The following is a 22,640-nucleotide window of genomic DNA, read 5'->3' as shown; positions in this document are numbered from 1 at the left end:
GGAGGACCTTGCTGATCAATGGGAGGGAATGTGTTACATGAGATTGCTCATCCAAAAGGGAAGGAAGGCATCTGAGGGAGCGCCTGCCTCTATACCCATCCTCAAGCAGAAGGTGGAGCACTCTGCATTGCAAACAAGTACGTTCAGAGCCCCAGTTCTGGAAGAGCACAAGAGTGACCTCTGGATGGAGAGGCCACTGATGGTGAGATGAGAGCTCTCCTCAGTTTGATTATATTGTGAGCTCCAAGGTGACATGCCTCCAGTGAGATGTGATGGTGGACACAAGTATCAGAGAAACAGTAAACCCCTCCCTCCATGATGTGGCGGCATATGGTGACCGTGTTGTCTGAAAACATGGACCACTCTGCCATGTAGGTGAGGTAAGAATACTTTGCATACCTTTGACTGCCCTGAGCTCCTTGACATGTATGTGGATGGCCTTGCTCTGGGGCCCCTGATGCTGAATTTGAAGTGATCAGAAGTAAGCTCCCCTGCCTTCTCTAATGCCTTGAATACCAATTCAACTGAGTGCTGGGGCTGCCTGAAAGTGACACCAGCAAGGATATTGTGGAGTTCCATCCACCCACCACTGCAGGGAGTGGAGGATGTGCGGCAGAACCTCAATTACTTGTTTGAACATGTGCTGAGTTGGGGGACACCAGCCAAAGCTGGAGCAGGCACATCTTGAGCCTGGTGAAAAGCACTGCATGTGCATGCTGCCGTGTGGCCAAGAATGCATAGATAGGCCCTCACCATGATCACAGGGGCAAGAGACAGCTACCAGACTAGGCCCTGCAAGGCTTTGAATCGATCTTGAAGGAGGGATGCCATGGCTATAGTGGAATCAAGTACTGCACAGATAAACTTGATTCTGTGCCAGCATCAACGATGGCCATAGTGACCAGGAGACCGAGATAACAAGACAGAGCTAGGTCTCACTGGACATTGCACTGTGACCAGCCCATCTTCCAGATATATCCCTATGTGAATTCCCAGCCAGTGCAGGTAAGATGCAATCACTGACATGCACTTGGAATACCCTGGGCACTGTGGCAAGGCCAAAGGGGAGGACTGCAAACTGGTAGTGGTTGTGTCCCACATTGAACCTCAGAAATCATTTGTGTCCTTCAAAGTTTGCACTGTGGAAATATGAGTCCAAGGGGGCAGTACATCAGCAATAACTGCCAGGGTGACTATGCAAAACCTGAAGCAGACCAGCTAGTGATACAAGTCTCAGGCCTGAGGCCCTGTCTGGCTTTGGGAATTAAGTAGTATTGGGAGTAGAAACCCCAGTTGTGGAACTGGACAGGTACCTCTTCTACTGATCCCAGGCAGAGCAACTCCTTAACCATTGGCTTGAGAAGCTGCTCATGAGAAGGGTTCCTGAAGAGGGTTAGAGGCCAGTTGTAGTGAATAGCCATGCTGTACAGTGGCCAAGATCCAACGGCCCAATGTCATCTCTGTTGAGGCTAGGAGGAAGGGGTGGACACAAGAAGCAAACAGACATTTTGGATTCTCCCTGTGACCCTCAGGTGCAACCTCAAAAAGGCCTGCTTGCCAGAGGGCTTGGGCTTGCTTGACCAGGAATACCATGACCTTGCCTCTTGCAGAAAGGCTTTGGGCACCCCTGCAGTGGGTGCTGCATCTTGGGTTGAGCAGGCCAAGGCTTAAGCTTTTTCCTGCTCCAACTCTGGCAAAGATCCCCAAAGTCTTTAGGGTTGTGTGGGAATCCTTGAACTCATGCAACTTGGTGTCTGTGTTCTGCAAACAGGATGTGAAATCAAAGTGGATGCCCTGGACCAAATTCTAGGCCTCTGCTGACCAGCCCAACGGAAGCATCCATGTGGGCCTCCTCCTGGGTATTGTGCACATCATGGACTGTGCTGCCGATTCTGCCCTTTGATACGGCCTGCAGAGTCACCTTTGCCTCAGCAGCACCCTCATCCAGCAGCACCTTAAATGCCTTCCTGGATGCTGTGGGAAGTGAGGCCTCAAACCTGGACATGGACTGCCATGAGCTTAAGTGCTATCCAGTGAAAGGGGCCTGATGATTTGCTACAGAGTTGAAAACTGTCCAAGGAATGAAATTTACTCATTAGTAAGTAGACACATCTGGACCCCTTATTTCTTGGCATGGGAGTGGGTTGCCCTTGCCACTCCCTGTGGATCATGATTCTACCACCAGATAGCTGGGCAGTGGGTGGGTACCAAGGTAGTCATGGCCCTTGGCAGGTACAAAGTACTTCCTCTCTGCCCTTTTGAGATAGGAGGTATAGATGAGGCAGTTTGCCAGAAGACATTGGCAATCTTGGCTATTCCTCCACACAGTGGCCGGGCTAGTCTGGCCAGTACCCCCGACCCAGAACCCTGAAGACCTCCTTGACTTCTTCCACCTGGAGAAGGAAGTGGGCTGCTATCCTCCTGAAATCCTAGTAGACCTTTGTATATTCGGAGGAACCACAGGTGGCGGAGTTACAATGGCCTCATCTGGCAAAGAGCAAGATAAGGCTTGGCCCCCTGATCCTCTTCCAAAGATGGTGATTGGTCCCCTACCCCCTTCAATTGAGGGATGAGATGCCTGCTCCTCCCGTGCCTGGACACAGCTTGTAGTGGTGCCAAGGAAGGCTCCAATTCTCTGGCTGCTGAATGGAGCTGCCTGGGACTTAACCTGAATACCCCAGGGAGTCCAAGAGCACCACAGCACCTGTGATTGCAGCTGAAGCCAAGAAGTGCTTTGGGAGGCCATTTGTGACATTGAGTGGTACAGTTCTGGGTGCTGGGGGTAGGGAGGCTGAATCCACCACAGTGCCTGCCAAGCAGACACTGGTGGAGGCCCATGACCTGGAGTGTGCAGTACACTTCTTGTGGCGTAGAGATCCTGATGCTGACTGATTTCAGTTTCCAAATACAGGGCATGGAGTTTCTTCTAAGGGGGCTCCTATGCTCAAGGTGTTGCGTGCAGTTGAGGGATGGCATCAGGATGGAGATCTCCAGTACCAGGACATGGATATGAATGGATAACATGAGCAACACATCTGTGAGCAGCAGCATTAAGGGGAAAGGTGCCATAGAAAAGGCAAGTAGTGCTTAGCATGGTGAGAACTGTATGGGGAGTCACTCTCCTTATGGTACCACTATGGCTATGAGGCACATGTGCCTCAAGTTCTGTGCTCCAAGTCACTGTGATAGCATGCTGAATACAGTGACCCCTGCGCTAATCTGGTGACACTGCGTGCAGGCAAGTGACAAACTCAGCAACAGAGTTGTAAAGAGTGGTTCCTCCTATGCCTGGGCCTGTCCAGTCCTGTGGAGGATAACAGCATGTTAAGTTTATCTTGTGCTGCCTGAAAGACCTCCAGCGTGGAAAGAACTTTCACATCCATGGCAGGCAACAGACTGAGCCAGGCAGGGGCAGTCTGCCTGCAGGGGTATTCTCTCTAGAATGTTTCATGAGAGAGTCCCCTTTTCGGCCTTCTTTTGAGGCATGGGAAAGCAGACTTTGGCAGTCTTCTTAGGCTTAGTCCCTGAGAATACCTGGTGCTGTGCCAGCAGCACTGGAGGAGCACTCTGCACCAAGGCTGAACGAGGCTCTTACAGTGCTCAGGAGATGCCATAAGCAGAACCCTTAAAGGCCCCCCATCTCATTGTCCTGGGGTGAAAACAGCTGCAAAAACCTTACACTTGGAGATGTGAGATTCTTCAAAATGGAGGCAGTCAGTGTTTGGGTTGCTAAGTGGCATAGGCCTGCAACACACAGCACTGGCTTCAAAGCCAGGAGAATGGAGGGGAGGGGTGGGAGGAACAGTCTATCCCCAGGCTCAGGCTCAATGGGGGGAGACTACTCTATTGCCAATGGGAACTATTTAGAATTAGAGGGAATGACTCTGGAGCTGGAGCAGAGTGTTCCAAGCACTGTCACTGATGGCAAAAAGGAACTGAGGAGGGAGGGGCCCAGCAGCACCCTAAATAGCATGGCATATGTACACTACTCCAGGGTGCCTTGATCTCAGTCCCCTATGAGTACTGCTGAGAAAATCTTCCAGCATCGGTGCATGTGGTGAGGACACACCTATGTTGAATGGATGTGAGCAAGCCCTAGAACAGTGTCTCAACCTTTTTTTATATAAAGTACCCCATTTCAAAAAAAAATAAGTACCCCCACTACCTACAGTTTTCAGACAATTTTTTTCTACCATTGGAACACATTTGTTTAAGCAACTTAATCATAGCTGGGTGGGTGATGACATTTTTGCGTACAAGTTAAAAAATAGTAAAGTGCTGTAAAACTTAACACAAAAATTCAGTTCTCCAAATTTCAGTTGTGTTGATGTACTCCCAGACTTCGAGTACCCCTAAGGGTACTCGTACCACTGGTTGAGAAACATGGCCCTAGAAGAACGACTGCAATTTACACATGTTCAATAAAGGCTTCATAGTTCAACCAAGGTTGCCAAGGATTCTACTCTCATTGCAGTTTATATTCAACTCCTGTTAATCTAGAAACTGCATGCAAATCAAAGACACTGAGCATACTTCCTAGCTCCCGGCTGCTGTAGGCCAGGGTGCCTGCCTGTCCTATCAATAACCCCCTTTTGCTACCCAGACAATGTGGGATGAAGCAACTTGACTTGAAAGCTCAAGGAACAAGGGGCACGGAAGAGTAGACTGAGGAAAGGCAGGCAGGGGGGACTGGATTGATTGGCAAGGGGAAAGGAAAATTGAGCAGAGGGACTGACTGAGGCAATAGGAGAGGAGGCTAGGACAAGCTACGTAAGGAGTCTTGGACTAGGAAGTCAGAAGGCAAGGAAGATGCGAGTGGGACAAGGAGCCAAGGATGCATAAGAGAAGACTGGCACAGCATCAAGCTTGGGGGTACAAGCAGAACAGTGATAGCACACCTCCAGAGGTCATAATAGAACATAAGACTGTCCAGTCTCAACATTCCTGTGTCAGATATCCATGAAAACCCTATAGAAAAAAGTGTGCACCTAGTCATCCTTTTGGGATAGCTGTAGTAGTTCACATAGGCTGTCATTCTATCAGTTTCTGAAGTTGCAGAGGTCAGTGTGGTGGATCTAAAGATTGCAACCCTTATGATGAACCATACAGGTGTCCATACGATGCCACTGAGAATAAACTAAATATTCTTTAAAAAGCCATTGGATAAACTGAACACAAACTAGGTTAAGAGTAAGACTGAGGTTGCAGAGTCAAGCATTCAAGAAATGCCAAAATTAGAATGGCTGGTACAAGCTACATTTGGCCTAGTTGCACACATGAATTATAATAGTGTTTAATTACATTTCCTCCCCCCCCCCACACACACACACACAGGACTTCTGCCTAATTCAGTCTATAGGGTAGGTCAGCAATGGCAATGAATCAGGGCTGTGTACTTGTGATTATCTTTAGGACCCTTGCCTCATTTGTTGCACACATCCAAAGTTTAGTAGGAAATGAGAACAGTGAACTGCAGGAAGAGAAAGGATGGTCTCCTGGTTCAGGGTAGAATTCAGCTGTCTTGAGAACTGGGTGCTATTCCTGTCTGCCACAGATTTATGTAACAGGACAAAATCATTAAAACCAAGCTTTTCATGAGTGGTCACTAGATATGGGATCCTCATTCTCTGTAGGCATGACTTGAGACCAAGGACTAGGGGCATCAAGTTAAGGTTTGTTGTCCATACAACCTTAATTCTGGCATTTCCTACCTTGAATCAAGCTGGAATCAAGGCAAGACAGAGGGAGGGCAACTAGTCTTGCTACTTAGAAGTACCTGTAAGCAATTGAGTGGAGTCAATGGCTTTAAAAAAAGGACTTCACAACTTAAATGTTCTTGCTAATGTAGTTTGTGTGCAAGAGAAGCCTCCGGAAAAGCAATGACAAAAATAGCTTATCAGCAAGCTAAACCTCTTACCTATCCTGATTAGGACAGTTTGTACACATTTGCAGAGATGCATTAAGAGGACAGGCCTGGTCAAGAATTAAGCAAACAGTAATGAGTAGTAACAAGGTTTAACACTATTTCCTTATACCAATTAGAATTATTTGATGGCACCAAACTCTGCATTACAGCTTAGCAATGGAAGTGTGATAACTACCCTCCTATGTTACTTTGGAAAGTGTACAGTGTACACTGATGAGCCATCTAGTCTGCCCTAAATGAAAATTTAGGTAGTTCTCATAACAGCATGAGGGTTGGATGTTAAGTCCAATGGAAGAAACTAACTTTCAAGCACACAACTTCATTTAGCAAAAATAAAAATAAAAAAAATTAAAGTTGAAAGTTTTTGTAACTACAGGCAGTCCCCGGGTTACGTACAAAATAGGGACTGTAGGTTTGTTATTAAGTTGAATCTGTATGTAAGTCGGAACTGGCGTCAGCTGCTGCTGAAACTGATCAGTTTCAACCGCGGCTGAATCTGGATGCCAGTTCTGACTTACATAAAGATTCAACTTAAGAAACCCAGGCATCCCCAAGTCAGCTGCTGCTGAAACTGATCAGCAGCTGATTCCAGGAAGCCTGGGGCAGAGCAGCTGGGGTGCTGCCGGGTTGGTCTGGAGCAGCGCTGCAGGACCAACCCGGCAGCCCCCAGCTGCTCTACCCCAGGGGTAGGCAAGAAAAGCCTGGTCTGCTGGGGGGTGGGCACTAGCTGCACCCCCCCCCCCAGCAGACCAGGGAGACGGGGGTGGCAGGACCGCCCAAGTCCTCCACGGCTTTGTTCCATCTCCCTGGTCTGTTGACCTGGGAGACGCAGAGCAAAGCCGCAGAGCACACGGGCAGCGGGACAGTCCAGGCGCGCCGCGACTGTCCCACTGCTGGCATGCTCCGAGGCTTTGCTCCCCATCTCCCTGCAGACCAGGGAGACGGGTAGCAGCTTTTCTCACCCTGGAGGACGGGGGCGGCGGACCGCAGCGCATCTGGGCGTCCCGCCACTCCTGTCCTCCAGGGCGAGAAAAGCCCCATTCGTAACTGTGGATCCGACATAAGTCGGATCCGCGTAACTCGGGGACTGCCAGTATTCAGGGACTGCCAGTATTCAGTTCATGCTGTAAAGCAATGCTGCTAACTCCAATAGTACATTTACTGCCAGCTGTAGAGGCCTCATACAGAACAGGCAGGCAAACTTCTCATGTTAATATTTAGGTATCTGGCCTGAAAACAAAGGGTATTCTTAATTTTAGCCAGCTATTACTCAGAAAATTGATAATTTCCCTTCAAAAAGTATAACTGCCTTATTCAATGACTTCCTCATAGGTTACAGATTATAATTATAGGCTTGAAGGCAGTGGAGCATTTAAATCACAGAATTATCTCCATTGTAGCAAGTGGTAAAAATCACCATCTCCCACAATTTCTTTTGATGCTGTTAATACTTTACAACCCCCAAAAAAACACATTTGCACAATACTATGTATGTTTGCTAGTGCTATGCTAAATACCCCTAAAACAGAGGTTGCCATAATGGTTTAGAAATTCTGCTTTTCTATGTAGGAGACTTGTGTGGTTGCTGGAATCAAGGCAAGACACAGGGAGGGCAACTAGTCTTACTACTTAGAAGTACCTGTAAGCAATTGAGTGGAGTCGATGGCTCTAAAAAAGGCCTCACCAAATGCTTCCTGCAGGAACTGAGTTATCACAGAACAGAACACAATGAAGAACAACAAAACTCCAGCGGGAAATGTCAGTATCTTGATATTTTACCTGTGGCATCTGTGGTGTGGTAAGATCCTCTGTTTCAGACCCAGAAAGAGTATGATCAGCTGATGCTAAAGAAGTATTTGAGCCACGCCGGGTTATGGGAGCAGCAGCAAGCTAGCAGGAAGAGAAGCAACTTCAAATAAAGCTGGATTAGAGATTGAACTACTCAGAGTACTGTTGAAAAGTCTTCTGGCACAGTTTTCTTAAAGCGTATGCTTTAGTTGTAGGGATTTAAGTTTTGCTAACAGTTATGCCTACTTACAGACCATTATATACTGTTCCTGACATTAGATATTGCTCTAAGCATGACACTTGCCATGTGCTATTTTTGAAAACTGGTCCTAGGGTTTGTTTTTTTCAAGTTGCTTTTAAATATATTAGCTGACCCACTTTTAAAACTTAATTGCTAGTAGTCTGAAACGATGAGTGAAATGGACATCTTTTCCTTACAGTTATTGGAGGCTGATCCTGATTACTCTTCAGACAATATTGCAATAGGCACACAAGTCAAAGTCATCTGCATCTCTCAAGTATAAATTCAAGGGGGACAATGCAATCAATCTTGATTTTTGCATATTACCTAAATTAGAGCAGATCTTGTGTCATTCAGAGCCTAGGTTGTATCTCCAAGTCCATGAAGCGCCTCAACTATATGGGCAAAAAACCTGACAAATCTCTACACTCAAATAAGCTTACCCAGAAAAATGACAAAACAAGACACCCTATTGCATATGAGCCAGTACTTTTCAAAGTCATAATTCACTGACTCATCAGTCCTCATCCTCAAAGCAAACCTACACAACCGCCATCACACCACCACCAGTAACGACATCTTAAGATTAGCCTTGGAAACAAATTCATAACTGCCAGACATTAAAAGTCAGGCTCTCAGACACTTTTTATTGCTCATTACAACTCAGTCTACTGACATTCTTTGGTATCATGACTGCACAAGTGTTTATGATTCACTTAATCTGAAGTGGTTTCCTGCAGCCTGTATTAACCTCATGCTTAACTGTCACACCTAGTATTGAACTGCAACACTTATCTTTTCCAGACTTGAAGAGGAGCTCTGCAGAGCTTGTAAGCTTCTCTTTTGCCAATACAAGTTTGTCTAATAAGAGTACCCTACCCACCTTCATGATCTACTAGTTGTGCTGGCAATTGAAGGCATAATCCACATATCTTTTAAACTAAAATAGAGCTTAAAAGTTTATTTTGCTATTCTACTCACGATGGTATATAATGCTTTGAAATACAGTACGGAGCTACAGATCTGGGAGTTAGCAGAAAAGAGATTATAAAAAATGTAAAATCAAGCTCTTTACTATACTCATTTGGTAGGCTCAACAAAACTTGGTCTCATGACAGCAGTATTTTGGCATAATTTACCTATAGAGTTCTTCAGTTATTTCTGAAAGCATAATACACAAAGTCACAATTGTCTTCTTTCATAGACTTTAATCTACCCTGGAGGAAAATTCCTTCCCAACCCCAAATATGGCGATAAGCTAAACCCTAAGCATGTGGGCAAGACTCACCAGCCAGACACCCAGAAATTCTCTATAGTAACTCCTATCATCCCTCCATTGACATATTTTCCACTGAAAATGAATGGTCAATTAGTTACCAAGATCATATTCTCTCATCAACCCATCCCCTTATCATAGAATCATACAACTGGAAGAGATCTCAGAAAGTCATCAAGTCCAGCCCCCTGCTCTAGGCAGGACTAATCCCATCTAAATCAACCCGGCCAGGGCTTTGTCAAGCCGAGACTTAAACACCTCTAGGAATGGAGACTCCACTACTTCCCTAGGTAACCCATTCCAGTGCTTCACCACCCTCCTAGTGAAATAGTTTTTCCTAATATCCAACCTGGACCTCTCCCACCATAACTTGAGACCATTGCTCCTTGTTCTGCCATCTGTCACTACTGAGAACAGCCTCTCTCCATCCTCTTTGGACCCTCCCTTCAGGAAGTTGAAGGCTGCTATCAAATCCCCCCTCACTCTTCGCTTCTGCAGACTAAACAGACCCAAGTCCCTCAGCCTCTCCTCATAAGTCATGCTCCAGCCCCCTAATCATTTTGGTTGCCCTCCGCTGGACCCTCTCCAATGCGTACGCATCTTTTTTGTAGTGGGGGGCCCAGAACTGGACACAATACTCCAGATGTGGCCTTACCAACGCCGAATAAAGGCGAATAATGACATCTCTTGATCTGCTGGCAATGCTCCTCTTAATGCATCCTAATATGCCATTAGCCTTCTTGGCTACAAGGGCACACTGTTGACCCATATCTAGCTTCCCATCCACTGTAACCCCCAGGTCCTTTTCTGCAGAACTACTACTTAACTGGTTTGTCCCCAGCTTGTAACTATGCTTGGGATTCTTCCGTCCCAAGTGCAGGACTCTACACTTGTCCTTGTTGAACCTCAGATTTCTTGCAGTCCAATCCTCCAATTTGTCTAAGTCACTCTGGACGCCTATCTCTGCCCTCCAGCGTATCTACCTCTCCCCCTAGCTTAGTGTCATCCACAAACTTGTAGAGCAGAATTTTAAGTTTACCTGTGATGGCTGTTGAAGAAAGTCATTCTGACTTGGCAGTTTCTGTTCTTTAGAAACTTTGTAAAAATAAAAAGAGGGATTAGTCAAGCATATATATCTACTTTAAATTTACGTACTGCTTCTCAGCATAATTCAAAGACCTGCCTTTCAAAAAATCTTAAATTTGGACAACTACGCTGCCCTTTCTATCTACATCACACATTAAGCACATCAGAAAACTGAATACATTAAACCTAAACTAAGTCACTCACATTTAGGAAGCGCCATTTCATCTTGTGAAGTTAAAGCTCAAAGCAGTTTCCAGCAACAGAAACACTTATGCATCTTATTCAGTAAGGTAACTGATTCAAGGAAAAAAATTACTCAAAGCTTGAACAGCAGTAAAAACAAACATTCAGATTTATTGTTGTTCCAATCCAGATTTACTGTCGTTCCATAATACCCATTACTGATTTCTCTTTTCCTGTTTTGCAATACATGGTCATCTCACACACTGAAGGGCAACAACACAGCTTTAAAGCATCAGCATAACCGGAGAGTTCTATATTAACTGTTGCAAAGACAATAAGTATGTGTAGGGATTCCATAGGCTGTCAGTTCCATTATAAAATACTGTGTTGTAGATAGGAACACAAGTACACTGTGAAGGATTGAATTATAGGTGAGCAATGAAAAAACTGAGCCATATAATTTAATCATGTTTAAGTGTCAGGTTATGTAACAGTTAATCTACAATCCTACAACTAAATGCAAATTTAGGTTTCTGTAAGTGATTAGAAATTATTCTATTACCATTTAATGAAATTATAGCCCTTAAATTTAGGCACTGAAAGATTATCAGATTCTACAGAGAAATAGTTTTCCCATTATTGCTATTGGTGATACACAGCTCAGATGAAATATTGTTCCAGCCAACTTCAAGAATTCAGATTCTATTTAAAAAGTTTACCTACCTGCTGGAGTTACTGAAGGTTGTTGTGATGAACAAATAGCACTTGGTGAAGCTTTATCAACATCCAGGATGGACTCCTTCAAAAGAATATAAAGTTTGTGAAATGGGAAAAATTAGTATTGTTCAGATCAAGAGATCCAAAAAGTAAATATTCTTAGTCTGCTAAAAACTTTCAATAATTTAGCCAATGGTATCTAGCTTTACTCCGGTAACAAAATAAGTTAGTACAAATTTCCCAAAAATATTACCTGTTACTGCAGGATAAACAAGACATACCTGCATGAAGTTGTAAGTCCCTTGTATCTGAGTCATCAAATCCTGCAGTTTCTCCCTCCTTAGTATAGGATCCTTTGGAAGAGTTGAAGTAGAACAAAATTCTGCAGCTGATTGATGTCCAGGTTTAGGCACCTAATATGTAAAGTGAGGATATAAACTGATGCAGAAGGGAAACTTGCAGTAAGCAGTCTGACAAATATAAAACAAGTACTAAACTGGTTATTGGCATTTCCTGACAAGACTGGACGGACAAATTCACACAGTTTACTTAAGTCAGTTTACTGTAGTCTCTGGATCAAGCTCATTTAATACCTTGTTAAAAAATAAAGTTTGGCTGAATAATATACCTAACAAGTAACAATCAGCTTTTAGTACTACCTAAGAAAACTTTCCAGTAGGTTTATACCTCAGTTCTCTTAGTTTTATTTCAAGAATCTGAAAATTGTTCAACTTAATTTAAAAATTAAGTTGCACAATTCAAGGAATTTGGAGGTATGCTTCTTCCCACAGCCAATTAGAGTGATAAAACACTGAGATGTCCTTTTTGGGAGGTGGCATTTCCTAAGAAAAGGTTGCATGAGTACAAGTTCAGAGTTGTATGAAATACATTATACCTCTCCAAGAAAAAGGATTTTGAATGCAGCTTTTGTGAACCATTTCAGACTTGATAAGATCTTTGAGCTGTGTCATACGCAAACCAATCCACAGATTACATTCTAGCTTCTTTCCGTATCTGTGGAGTAGTTCTCCCTCACAACAGCAATCACTCCAAGAGTGGGATGGGATATTTTCAGTTAAAAAACGGGTTACATAGCAGAACCCCTTGAACTTTTAGGGCTTTTAAAATTCGATACACTGCAAGAAACTATTCTTATTAGTAACTAGTGACAGTGACTAGATGAGTGGTTCTCAAACTTTTTGGCCTGTGGACCATCTAGCTCAATGCAAATCTTTCTGCAGACTATCAGATGTTAATGAGAACCCACTGTTAATTACATCCAAGCCATTTTGCTAGGGCTACAGCTGGGGGAAAATTAAAATTATTTTAACAGATTAAGCATTTTAACACTCATTAATTTATCAAACTTCATTTTAAATAAAGTAAAATATTAATTTATGTTCAACAAAAGGCTTCAATGTTTTATTTATTTATGGCAAGGGTGGGGATCTTTTTTGGTTAAGGGGCCACTGACCTACAGAAAAAAAAATCAGCTGGGGACCACACAAGCAGCAAACACTCCAAACCCCCCTCCCCATCTTCACTGATGTGGCCCCCAACTGACACACCTCACTACAGCCCCATGGGGTGAAGCGAAGGAACAGGGAGGAATGAGGCTCAGGACTTTCCATAGGCCAGATTTACTTTTCTGGGATACTGGAGTTAGAGGATTGTGGCCCTCTTAGGCTCTAGGGTGGGGACCAAAATGAGGGGTTCAGTGTAAGGACATTAACTAGCCATTAACTGACTAATCAAGTAGTCAATGGAATTGCCATTGACTATTTGATAGGCACTTCTGCATTCCTCCTTTGATATGTACAAGAGCTCCCACTGACTCAGGGCTGCACGCGGATGCCAGCTTTGAAATGCACAAGAGTCCCAAGCCTCGGCATTTCAAAGGGGCAGCACCCCACAGCTGATCCCAGGATCAGCTGCGCAGCACTGCATGTGTGGAACGTAGGGTCAGCTGGGGCTCCCCAGCGGATCCCGGGTTCTACGGAAATATCGCACTTGGGGAGGGGGAAGATGGGGAACATCCCTAGTTCAGTGTATGGGACAGGGCTTCCAGCAAGTGGGATAGAGATGTGGGCAGTAGGTAAGGTGCATGAGGGGGTGAGGGGGCAAGGTCTTGGTAGGAGGTAGGGTGCAGAAGCAAGCTTCAGATAGGGCACCTGGCCAGGGTGGAGGGATCAAGACCAAGGGACTGTGCAGGAACAATGGTGAATACAGGAGCAGAGTGGGAATAGGAGTCTTGCCAGGAGGGAGGGTGCAAGAGCAAGCTGGGGGTGCACTGTCTTAGCAGGGGAGGGGGATGAGCAAAGGGGATTGGGGTGCAGAGCTCTGGGCATGAGGGGACACGCTATCTGGCTTCATGCCCCTGTTGCTCCCATTGGATGGTGGTTTGTAGAAAGCTGCTCCCTTGTAGGATTGTGCTACTAGGAGCAGGAACTGCTATAATATATTGCTACCAGCAGTAGCACAATCCTACAGGCTATTGTTCCTAAGAAAAAGGCAAATGTTTAGAATTGCTACCCATTTCAGCACTGGGGTGGAGGAGCGCTTCTATTGTCCTCTGCACTGGCTTTGTGTTAATGGCAACCAAATGGTACCTTGCCAGCACAGGAAATCCTGAGATTCCAGGTAGTTTTTCCACAACGGTACAGTGCAATGCAGGGGTGCGGTGCACTGGGCACAGCACAATACAGAACCAGTTTACACCAGCTCTTCAGTGAGGAGTGAAGGTAGGGGACAGAGTCCCTTAGTGATGCTGTTCCTTCTGGCTGCGCCTCACTCCCCCTCCCCAAACACTCCTCCATGGGAGACAGGCAGCACACTTGCCTGGCTTTTGGAGAAGTCCCGCTCTATGTGGCTGCCCTACAAAGCAGCTCTCCCCACCTTGGAAATGAAGCTGCCTGCATGGCTGAGCAGTAGGCAGAAAGGGTCCGTCCCACAAGGGAAAGGCCTCCTGGATTCTCTGGATGCTTCCCCAACCCCGATGCCCTTTATTTTTATTTTCAGATATAATCTGCCAGATAAACAACTTCCTCCAAAATATATCTGTCTTCTTTTGCCTTAGGTTGTAGACAATATGGTGCTTGGCAAAGTTGGGTACAAGTATATATCCATTCAAGTGACAAGACAGATATTAGAAGGCCTTACATGGTCATGTGATTTGCACTTCACCAAGCGAGTGTTCACAATTCTATAAGCTACTTTGTGTAGCAAGATGAGGGCCTGAAACAAGTCTGTGTAGCACAGGCCTGAGGCTGAGCTAACAACGGGCAAAACTTGGCTAACAAAGCAAAGCTAAGCTGTGAGCAAGAGGCAGGCTCCTGCCCACAGAACTTGGCACGGTCAGGGCTGAGTGCGCAAAACACTCATTGTTAATAGGCCCGGGTGTAGAACAGTAATTAGTACTGATAAGTTGAAAGCACATTCCAAAAGGATGGTACCTCCAACTCATTAAGACCTTGGTATCCACACTCCCCCACAGATAACGGCCCAGGTCCAGGAAAGGGTCTAACATCACAGTATAATGCAGGCATGTCCAAAGTCCGGCCCGCGGGCCAATTGCGGCCCGTGTTGCGGTTTAATACGGCCCCACACGTAATTTGGCAATATCTATCTTTTATGGCCTCCAACGAATCCATATGTATGAGATGAATACATTGTAAAATCTCAGTTAATGTCAGTTGGTCTAAATCAGTTATAAATATATTTGGACACAACATGTATACTTGGTGTTATGTTCCTGTTCATATTTTTTGAACTTAAAAGTTGACAGACAACCTTTATTACCAATAATATGTAATGTACTTTACAATGTTCCTGACATATTTCAGCTTCCTGGATTTTTTTTTCATCTGGCCTTCAGATATGAAAGGCAGAGTGATTTAACACCTGTTTAGATTTGTCATCCATGTGACGAAATGAAAAGTATGCCGTTTGCAATAAACTTTGCATAAAATAGTTAATTTGCATTTAATTTTAATGGTTCAAAGAATGTCAGGCAAAATTGTTGGCCCTCACGCATGTTCACTTCATCAAATCTGGCCCTCTGAAAAAAGTTTGGACACCCCTGGTATAATGGATAGAGATGTTTTAATCAAACCACAAGGTGTGGGGCAATGGGTGGTCTCCAAGTAGTATCAAAGGGTGGCAACCTGACAGGTCAGGAGTAACATGTAACTTGTTTGTACCTATATATAAAAGTGATGTCCTGGAGGGGCAGTGAGACCTCCCATTGATTGAGTCCATTGTTATAAGGTAAATATGTAGTGGTTTTGTCACATCTAATGACAACTATTACTGTACTTCATTTAAGGATTGAAGCTCCCCAGACAGGTTTATCATCTGATTTGGGGGCTCTTAGTCTGTGTTGACTAATTGCACATTGAGCATACAAGCATGCAGCCTTCTGGTTCTCATCACTGATGGAGCAGACCACCTGTCAGGACACCACAACAGTAAATCTTGACCTTACTACACTTTGTAGTAATAAAGTGAGCATAAGCAGTGCTCCAGACCACCACCACCATGGAAGTGGCTAGAAGAAAATTTGGCAGAAAGGTTCACATCCCCATGTGACCATAATAGTTCTGAGTAGCAGGCTGGACAAAGCTAAGTTGTGCCTCAGTTTTACAGGTTTTTAACTTACTATGTGGGTCTGCTTCTGCAGACAACCAATGTTTTCAGCTATCTTACTTCTTCGAACCCTATCAACCTAATTACTTGTAACATATCATTAAACAAGTTTCAAGGTTAAAATATGTGCAGTCTCCTAAACAAGAGAAAGTTGGATACTGCTATATGATTCCAACTCTCCAATAAGCTCAAAAATTTAGACTAGATATCCTTGGAAACAAACCTCATACACTTCCCCTGAACATGAGTTACCAAAAGTTTAGAGTAAGACTTACTACTCTTTGTGCCTACCCTCAGTGTAAAGACACACAGTAAAGGCCCACAGTGTTTTAAAAAGAGCTTCCCCATGGTGTTCAACTCTCACTATTGCTCTACAAATGGATAGCAATACTAATTGAGAACTTACCTGTTAAGTGTAGGTGAACTAAAATACACCAGAGCCAAACCTAACAAGGGGTCTATTAGACATGCACTCTAAACATAGGCACACAAGCCACAGCTTTCTATTTTATCCTCTTCATCCTCAATGCTGCTTAATCAGCCTGTACAGCTTCATACTATGAGCCAGACTGAATTATGTCCATACTCTTACTTTATGGACCTGCCACCACTGTTTTAAGTATTCACTTCTAAAATTAACAGGAATGCTATCAACAGAGTCAGCATTTTATCTGTAAAAAAAAAAATCACTCTTTGTAATGCAGTTTGACAATACACACAAGTCTGTGGAAACTCCAGTACAGCAGGTTAAAGTGATGTGGAAATTAACTCCCTGCTCCACATAGCAAGACTGAAGAACTAGATACAAGCATGCTTCATTAAATACTACACAAACATTCAATGCTGCATAAAGACCAATTTTTGTGCACTACAAGTATGTGACTGATTTTAGTTTTATATGTCTGACTAGCACACCTGTACATGGTTTTGGAGACTTCTAGGTAGTTTAAAACTTTCTCCAGCTGATTGGAGGACCTCCTTTTTTCTTACTGCATCAAAGCCATGTCCACCATTTAATCCATCTGTTTTTCCATCCTATATAAAGTAAGAGGCCCATCTGATTAGGAAGCATCTCAAAGCATAAGCTTTAGAAACCAAACATTGCTCTGAACTATTAACAAAATGCCAAGTTATGCACATAGCTATGAACACTAGAGCCATTAATGTTTTGAACCATTTAACAGTATGTCATTAAAAAGCCAGCCTCTCTCCTCCCATAGTAACAATACCAGTGAAAGCATGCAATTTTACAATATACCTCAGTGATAAGTGTTCCTGAAGACCAATTTAATTGTGTGTACATGCTTTGCTAAATAACCTTATTCCCATTCTTTATCACCCACTGTTTTACGTTACCCACTCGTTTCACGTCAGATTCATGCTTCTGTCTGCGCTCCCGTCTCTAGATACAAGAGCATCCACTTTTCAATAGTGTGTCACATTACATTGATTGTCCATCTAATCTAGTAATTTTGAAGTGGTTTTAAAACAAATGAAGGTGGGCTGGACAAATACCTGTGCACAAGTCTAAACTTGATTTTTATTATGCATTTAATATACCAATTTCTCCAAGCTGTTACAGTTAGCAACTTGTGTACACAGTTGGGGAAGAGTAAGAAGAAATGTAAAAATTAAGCTGGCCTATAATTAGATCCTGCAATACCTCACATTCTCTATACTAAACCAAACTGATCAAATAAATACAGATTGAGACACTATTTTATAGTTAAGACTCTAAACTCGTTACTGAAGCACAATTTGTTCATAATTCTTAAGTATTTTATCCTTGGCTGAGAGAGTCATACCTGCTTTATGGTGTTAATGGAAATCAACATTTGCAGAGCTATCAACTGCAGAAGAGCTAAATGAATTCTATTTTGTCTTATGCAAAAATGTAATTTTCATTTGAGTCCCAAATGCAGTATTACTGGGGTTGATGCATGAAGCAAGAAGAGCATTTTGCTTTTCAGATACATGGAGTTTTGTGATATCAGTTAAAATCTGAGTAACCTACTCAGGAGTAACATGACGAGTACAAAACTCCAGAATGCAACTCACAAATTCTCTGGCTACTGTATTACTTAGGTTTGAAATACCTGTATCATAATAAGCTTAGAGTCTTACTGCATATGCCAACTCACATCTTTGGGTTCCACATCAAACTTCTTCGGCCCAATCTGCTCCTTTGGCCCAAAACTTCCAACTGCCCAGGACTTGGGAGTATTCTGTAACTGCTGCAATGAGGCTGGCTGCTGCCTGTCAGATGTTTCCCAAGCTTTTGGAGAGTCCAGCTTCTTTTGGTCTGTCTCCTCCCTAACACGTTTGTCCCAGGATTTCACAGGTTCCTGCTTCTTTTGTTCTGGTTCCTCCCTGACACGTGGTTCCCAAGGCTTCACAGGTTCCTGCTTCTTTTGTTCTGGTTCCTCCCTGACACGTGGTTCCCAAGGCTTCACAGGTTCCTGCTTCTTTCGTTCTGGTTCCTCCCTGACACGTGGTTCCCAAGGTTTTACGGGTTCCTGCTTCTTTCGTTCTGGTTCCTCTCTACTTTGGGTTACCCAAGACCTTGGAGATTCTTGCTTTTGATCTGTCTCTTCCTGAACTTTTGTAACCCAAGGTTTTGGAGACTCCTGTCTCTTTTGTGCCTGCTCTTCCTGAACTTTTGTTGCCCAAAGTCTGGGAGATTCCTGCTTCCTCTGTTCCTGCTCTTCCCGAACTTTTGTTATCCAAGGTTTTGGGGAATCCTGCTGCTCCCTAACATGTAATACCCAAGGCTTTGGAGTCTCCTGCTTTTTCTGTACATCCTTAACACTGGTTTCCCAGGGCTTTGAAGATTCCTGCTTCTGCCCCTCCTCTTCCTTAACACAAGCTTCCCAGAGCTTTGGAGATTCCTGCTTCTGCTCCTGATGCCTAACACAAGATTCCCAAGGCTTTAAAGATTCCTGCTTCTGCTTCTTCTGTTCTTGTTCTTCTATATCAACAAGCATTTCCCAGGATTTTGGAGGTTCTTGCTTTCTAGTGTACTCTGCTTCCCAAGGTTTGCTTTCTTCGGGCTTCTTGATAGAGCATTCTACTTCAGGCAAATAGCGCCTGTTGAGAAACTACACAGACCAAAGAAGTTTAGAGGATCCTAAGAAAAACTGAGAAACTCTAGTGGCAAAGTTAAACCCAACAACTTTGTTAGGTCACTCAACTACAGACAACACAGGAAACCAGTTTAAGAACTGCTTGGTTCCTGTACTTAGTGACATGATTTTATCCTATAATATTGTAGGCATGAATAATTACTTTTTGGCATGCTGCAAAGGAGCATCACAATTAACTGAACCCAAACATCTAGAACAGTGATGGGCAACCAGGACTACTGAATGGGTCACTTGAGTGGCACCATCTCAGTGGGCTGCAGTGGTGGGCAATCTGCAGATCACTGGGGTTCCACTTGCAGCTCCTCCTAAATGCCTCTTGTGCACTGGGGCCCCACACTTTCTACTCCTCCCCCTCTCCCAGCACTTTCAGGGCTCATCTAGGACTACACAAAAGTGTCCAAAAAGGATATGCAAATTCCAATTTTTCAAAAGCTCTCAAAATGAGGTTTATATGGCTTTTCGAAAAAGGGGGAGTTGCCCAAAAAATGCATCTTTACTGAAAGCTCTATCAGAAGATATGCAAATTCCTCTTTCAACACTTTAGTAGAGTCTAGATGAGCCCTCAGAGCACCCTGAATCTGCTCATTTGTGTTCTAGCCCCACTCCAGCAGCTATTTGCAGCTGTTCAAACTCTGGGAGGGCGAAAGAAAAGTAGTAATTGTGGGGCTCCAGTGCCCCAGTGCACAAGAGACACATGAGGGAATGGGGCAGAAGGGGAACCCCAGTAGGCCACAAAGTTGCCCACCACTGATCAAGAAACATGCCCAAATTGAGTAACCTCAACCTTGTTGTTCTTAGCATGGCCCTTCCTCTTTCTCTATTATCCACAACCATGCCATGTCTAAGCTTTAATTGTAATTTCTACATGGTATGGATCACATCTTGTACAATGCATAACACGTCTTAGTGTGAGTATTACGAATACTATTTCTTCCATTGAAGAGCAAAAAAATATGAACAATCTTGCTCTTGGCTTATTTGAGCGCAGCAAGCCTCTAAACAAACTAGTTCTTCCTAAACAACGAGTTGTGTGTGCACGCTTTATTATAACTATATAAGCTTTCATTGGCAAAACCCACTTCCTCAGATGAATCAGTGGAGAAAAGGGGGGGGGGGGGGACCTTATTTACTGGAAGCTCTGATCATAGCTAATAACCAATCTTAGAGAATTTTTTTTAATCACTGCCACTAGTGACAGCACATTCCTGCTCAAGGAGCCATGAACTTAGATTATTATAAACTGGAAGTAGCTTGCAGAGATTATGCTATTGTAAGCCTATGGGACAGTAAAATTATTGTACGGTGATATCACTTACTGGCTGCTTAAGTTACAGTACAAATTTGAAGTGTACACTGGCTGGACAGAGCCTAGAAGACTAAATTTAAAGTATAAATATCTTATGTGCTATCCTACTTCTAGTGGAATGCTTGGGAGATTGGGACACCTATATTTTGCATAAGATTGGATATTTCCAGTTGCTTGATTTCAAGCTGCCAAAAAGATCCAGAAAGCTTCTGCTTTATGCTGTTACTCTGATACATGAGAGCAGCCTAGTAGCTCTGAAGCAGATAAAGGATGTGAGAGCCTGTTGAGCTAAACTATAGCAATTTTTACTGTATCAATTAATAACTAAGCCAACATGTAGGGATCCTTACTTTAGTTTGACAAAGCCCGAACACCATTCTTAACTATGCTATAGTGTGAAATCTAGACAGCGTAAAAGTTTGAGCCTAACTTTTTAGAAGACACCTTTACTTATAATTGTGTATTGTCGGATGCAATACTAGAGAATCCATCTTCTGATGGATCAGTCTACACAATCTGATCCTTAGTTTTCACCACTGAATTTATAAAAAGTCACCCAATGGGTCAGCAAATTAAGCCATTCCCACTCATATCTAGCAGAGTTACATTCCACTCCATATATTCCTTGAATGTCAATGTCCCTGTGAATTAAGGCTAAAAGATTTACTTGTGTCTACTTTGGAAGTAGCATATCTAGACCACTGTTAGTCCAGCAAACTTTAAGATCTGGCAACATTTTAGCCAATTCGTAAACTGCTTCTAGAATATCGGAATCAGTATTAGTATACAAGTCTTAAAAGAAGTTATCATCCAGAGGTATAGCTAAACACAACTGTATGCTTTCTATCAAACAGGTAGTTAAAATTATGTATTTTACCTCTTGTGGCTGTATCTCAGCCTGCAAAAGCTTCATCAGGGGTTCTAGGAAAAAGGATTAAAGTAATTTGCTTCATATTACATAAATAAGCACAAAACCTTTTAGTGACCCCACCAAGTCCCTAAAAAACAAACAACATGACAATGAATTAGTTAACTCACTTAAATTGGTGACCTAAAAGGATTCTCTCAAACATTCATAATGTACATACTACAGGTTGAACCTCTCCAGTCTGGTACCCTCAGGACCTGACTGGTTCCATACCAGATAATTTTCTGGACCACAGGCAGATCAATATTGCCTAGCGGCATTACCAACACTTCCACTAATTACTAGGCTATTTGAGGACATTTAGGGGTAAATTAGAGCTAAACAGCAGGGAACACTGAGAATTAGGATTGATATCTAAACAAGCTTTATGGGGCCACAGGAAACTTAGCCACACCTACGAAAAGTGGAAATCAAGCTAACAAATCATTCTGAACAACACAGCTACATCTAGACTAGCATGATTTTCCATTAAAAGCATTTGCGGAAAAGTGTGTCTAGATTGGCAAGGACGCTTTTCCACAAAAGCGCTTTTTGCGGAAAAGCGTCCGTGCCAATCTAGACACGGTTTTGCACAAGAAAGCCCCAATTGCCATTTTCGCGATCGGGGCTTTTTTGCGCAAAACAATACAGCTTTGTCTACACTGGCCCTCTTGTGCAGGGCTTTTGCCCGAATAGGAGCAGCATAGCATTTCCGCAAAAACACTGACAATCTTACATGAGATCAGTGTTCTTGCGGAAATTCAAGCTACCAGTGTAGACAGCAGGCAAGTTTTTCCGCAAAAGCAAAAACTTGCCAGTCTAGACGCAGCCCAGATGTTTTGTGACCAGACTTATGGATTAGAGGGATTCAACCTGTACATGAAATGTCCTTAAAGCTTAGGTCTTGCCAAACTTAGATTTTTACAAAAGCGTAAAAGGTACTGCAAGGGAATGTTTTTTCTGAACCTATAAACCCAAACACTCAAGTGACATTTACCACAACAATCATTTCCCACAGCTTGAACAATGAGGTAGAGAAAGAGCAGATTTCATACTAGGGATGTTAAATTTCAATTAATTGACTAATCAAATAGTTGACTATTCAATTAGTCAATAAGGGTGCTTCTGCCTCTGAAGTGTAGCAAAAGGCCCAGGGCTGTTGCTACACTTCAAAGGTGAAAGCACTGTGGGGAGCACTGGACCAAAGGAGCAGTCTCCCACTGGCCCCCTATGTTCCCCATAGCATTTCAAAGCAGCAGTGTCACGTGGAGCCCAGAGTCAGCTAGGGATTACCCCAGGCTCCATGCAGCTCTGCCATTTTGAAACTCAGCCGGGGGGGGGGCCTCAGTGTCAGGCTCCACACAGCTTTTCAAAGTGGCAACACCACAGAGCAGCAGGGGAGCACCCAGCTAATCCCAGACTG

The 22,640-nt window shown here is 43.6% G+C and overlaps 1 protein-coding gene across 10 annotated transcripts in view; it reads right to left on the bottom strand.

Moving 5' to 3' along the window:
- The window catches only part of CAPRIN2 (caprin family member 2), an 80,660-nt gene that overhangs the window by 22,546 nt on the left and 35,474 nt on the right, over positions 1–22,640 (bottom strand). For 6 of the 10 annotated variants that reach the window (XM_075940655.2, XM_075940633.2, XM_075940652.2 and 3 more), the window contains exons 8-15: positions 21,188–21,231; positions 18,003–18,959; positions 17,222–17,263; positions 16,777–16,896; positions 11,499–11,630; positions 11,224–11,299; positions 10,271–10,326; positions 7,706–7,816 (exon numbers count right to left, since the gene is read on the bottom strand). In XM_075940655.2, coding sequence (XP_075796770.2) covers positions 7,706–7,816; positions 10,271–10,326; positions 11,224–11,299; positions 11,499–11,630; positions 16,777–16,896; positions 17,222–17,263; positions 18,003–18,959; positions 21,188–21,231 — 1,538 coding nt within the window. The remainder of the gene's footprint in view (positions 1–7,705; positions 7,817–10,270; positions 10,327–11,223; positions 11,300–11,498; positions 11,631–16,776; positions 16,897–17,221; positions 17,264–18,002; positions 18,960–21,187; positions 21,232–22,640) is intronic. The other 4 variants (XM_014579704.4, XM_014579705.4, XM_014579709.4 and 1 more) reach the window with 2 other exon arrangements.

This window comes from Pelodiscus sinensis, chromosome 1 (assembly GCF_052426305.1).
Source record: "Pelodiscus sinensis isolate ZL-2025 chromosome 1, ASM5242630v1, whole genome shotgun sequence".
Classification (NCBI taxonomy): Eukaryota; Metazoa; Chordata; order Testudines; family Trionychidae; genus Pelodiscus; species Pelodiscus sinensis.
Note: the sequence above shows the minus strand (reverse complement) of the source record. Positions and strands in the feature narration are given on the sequence as shown.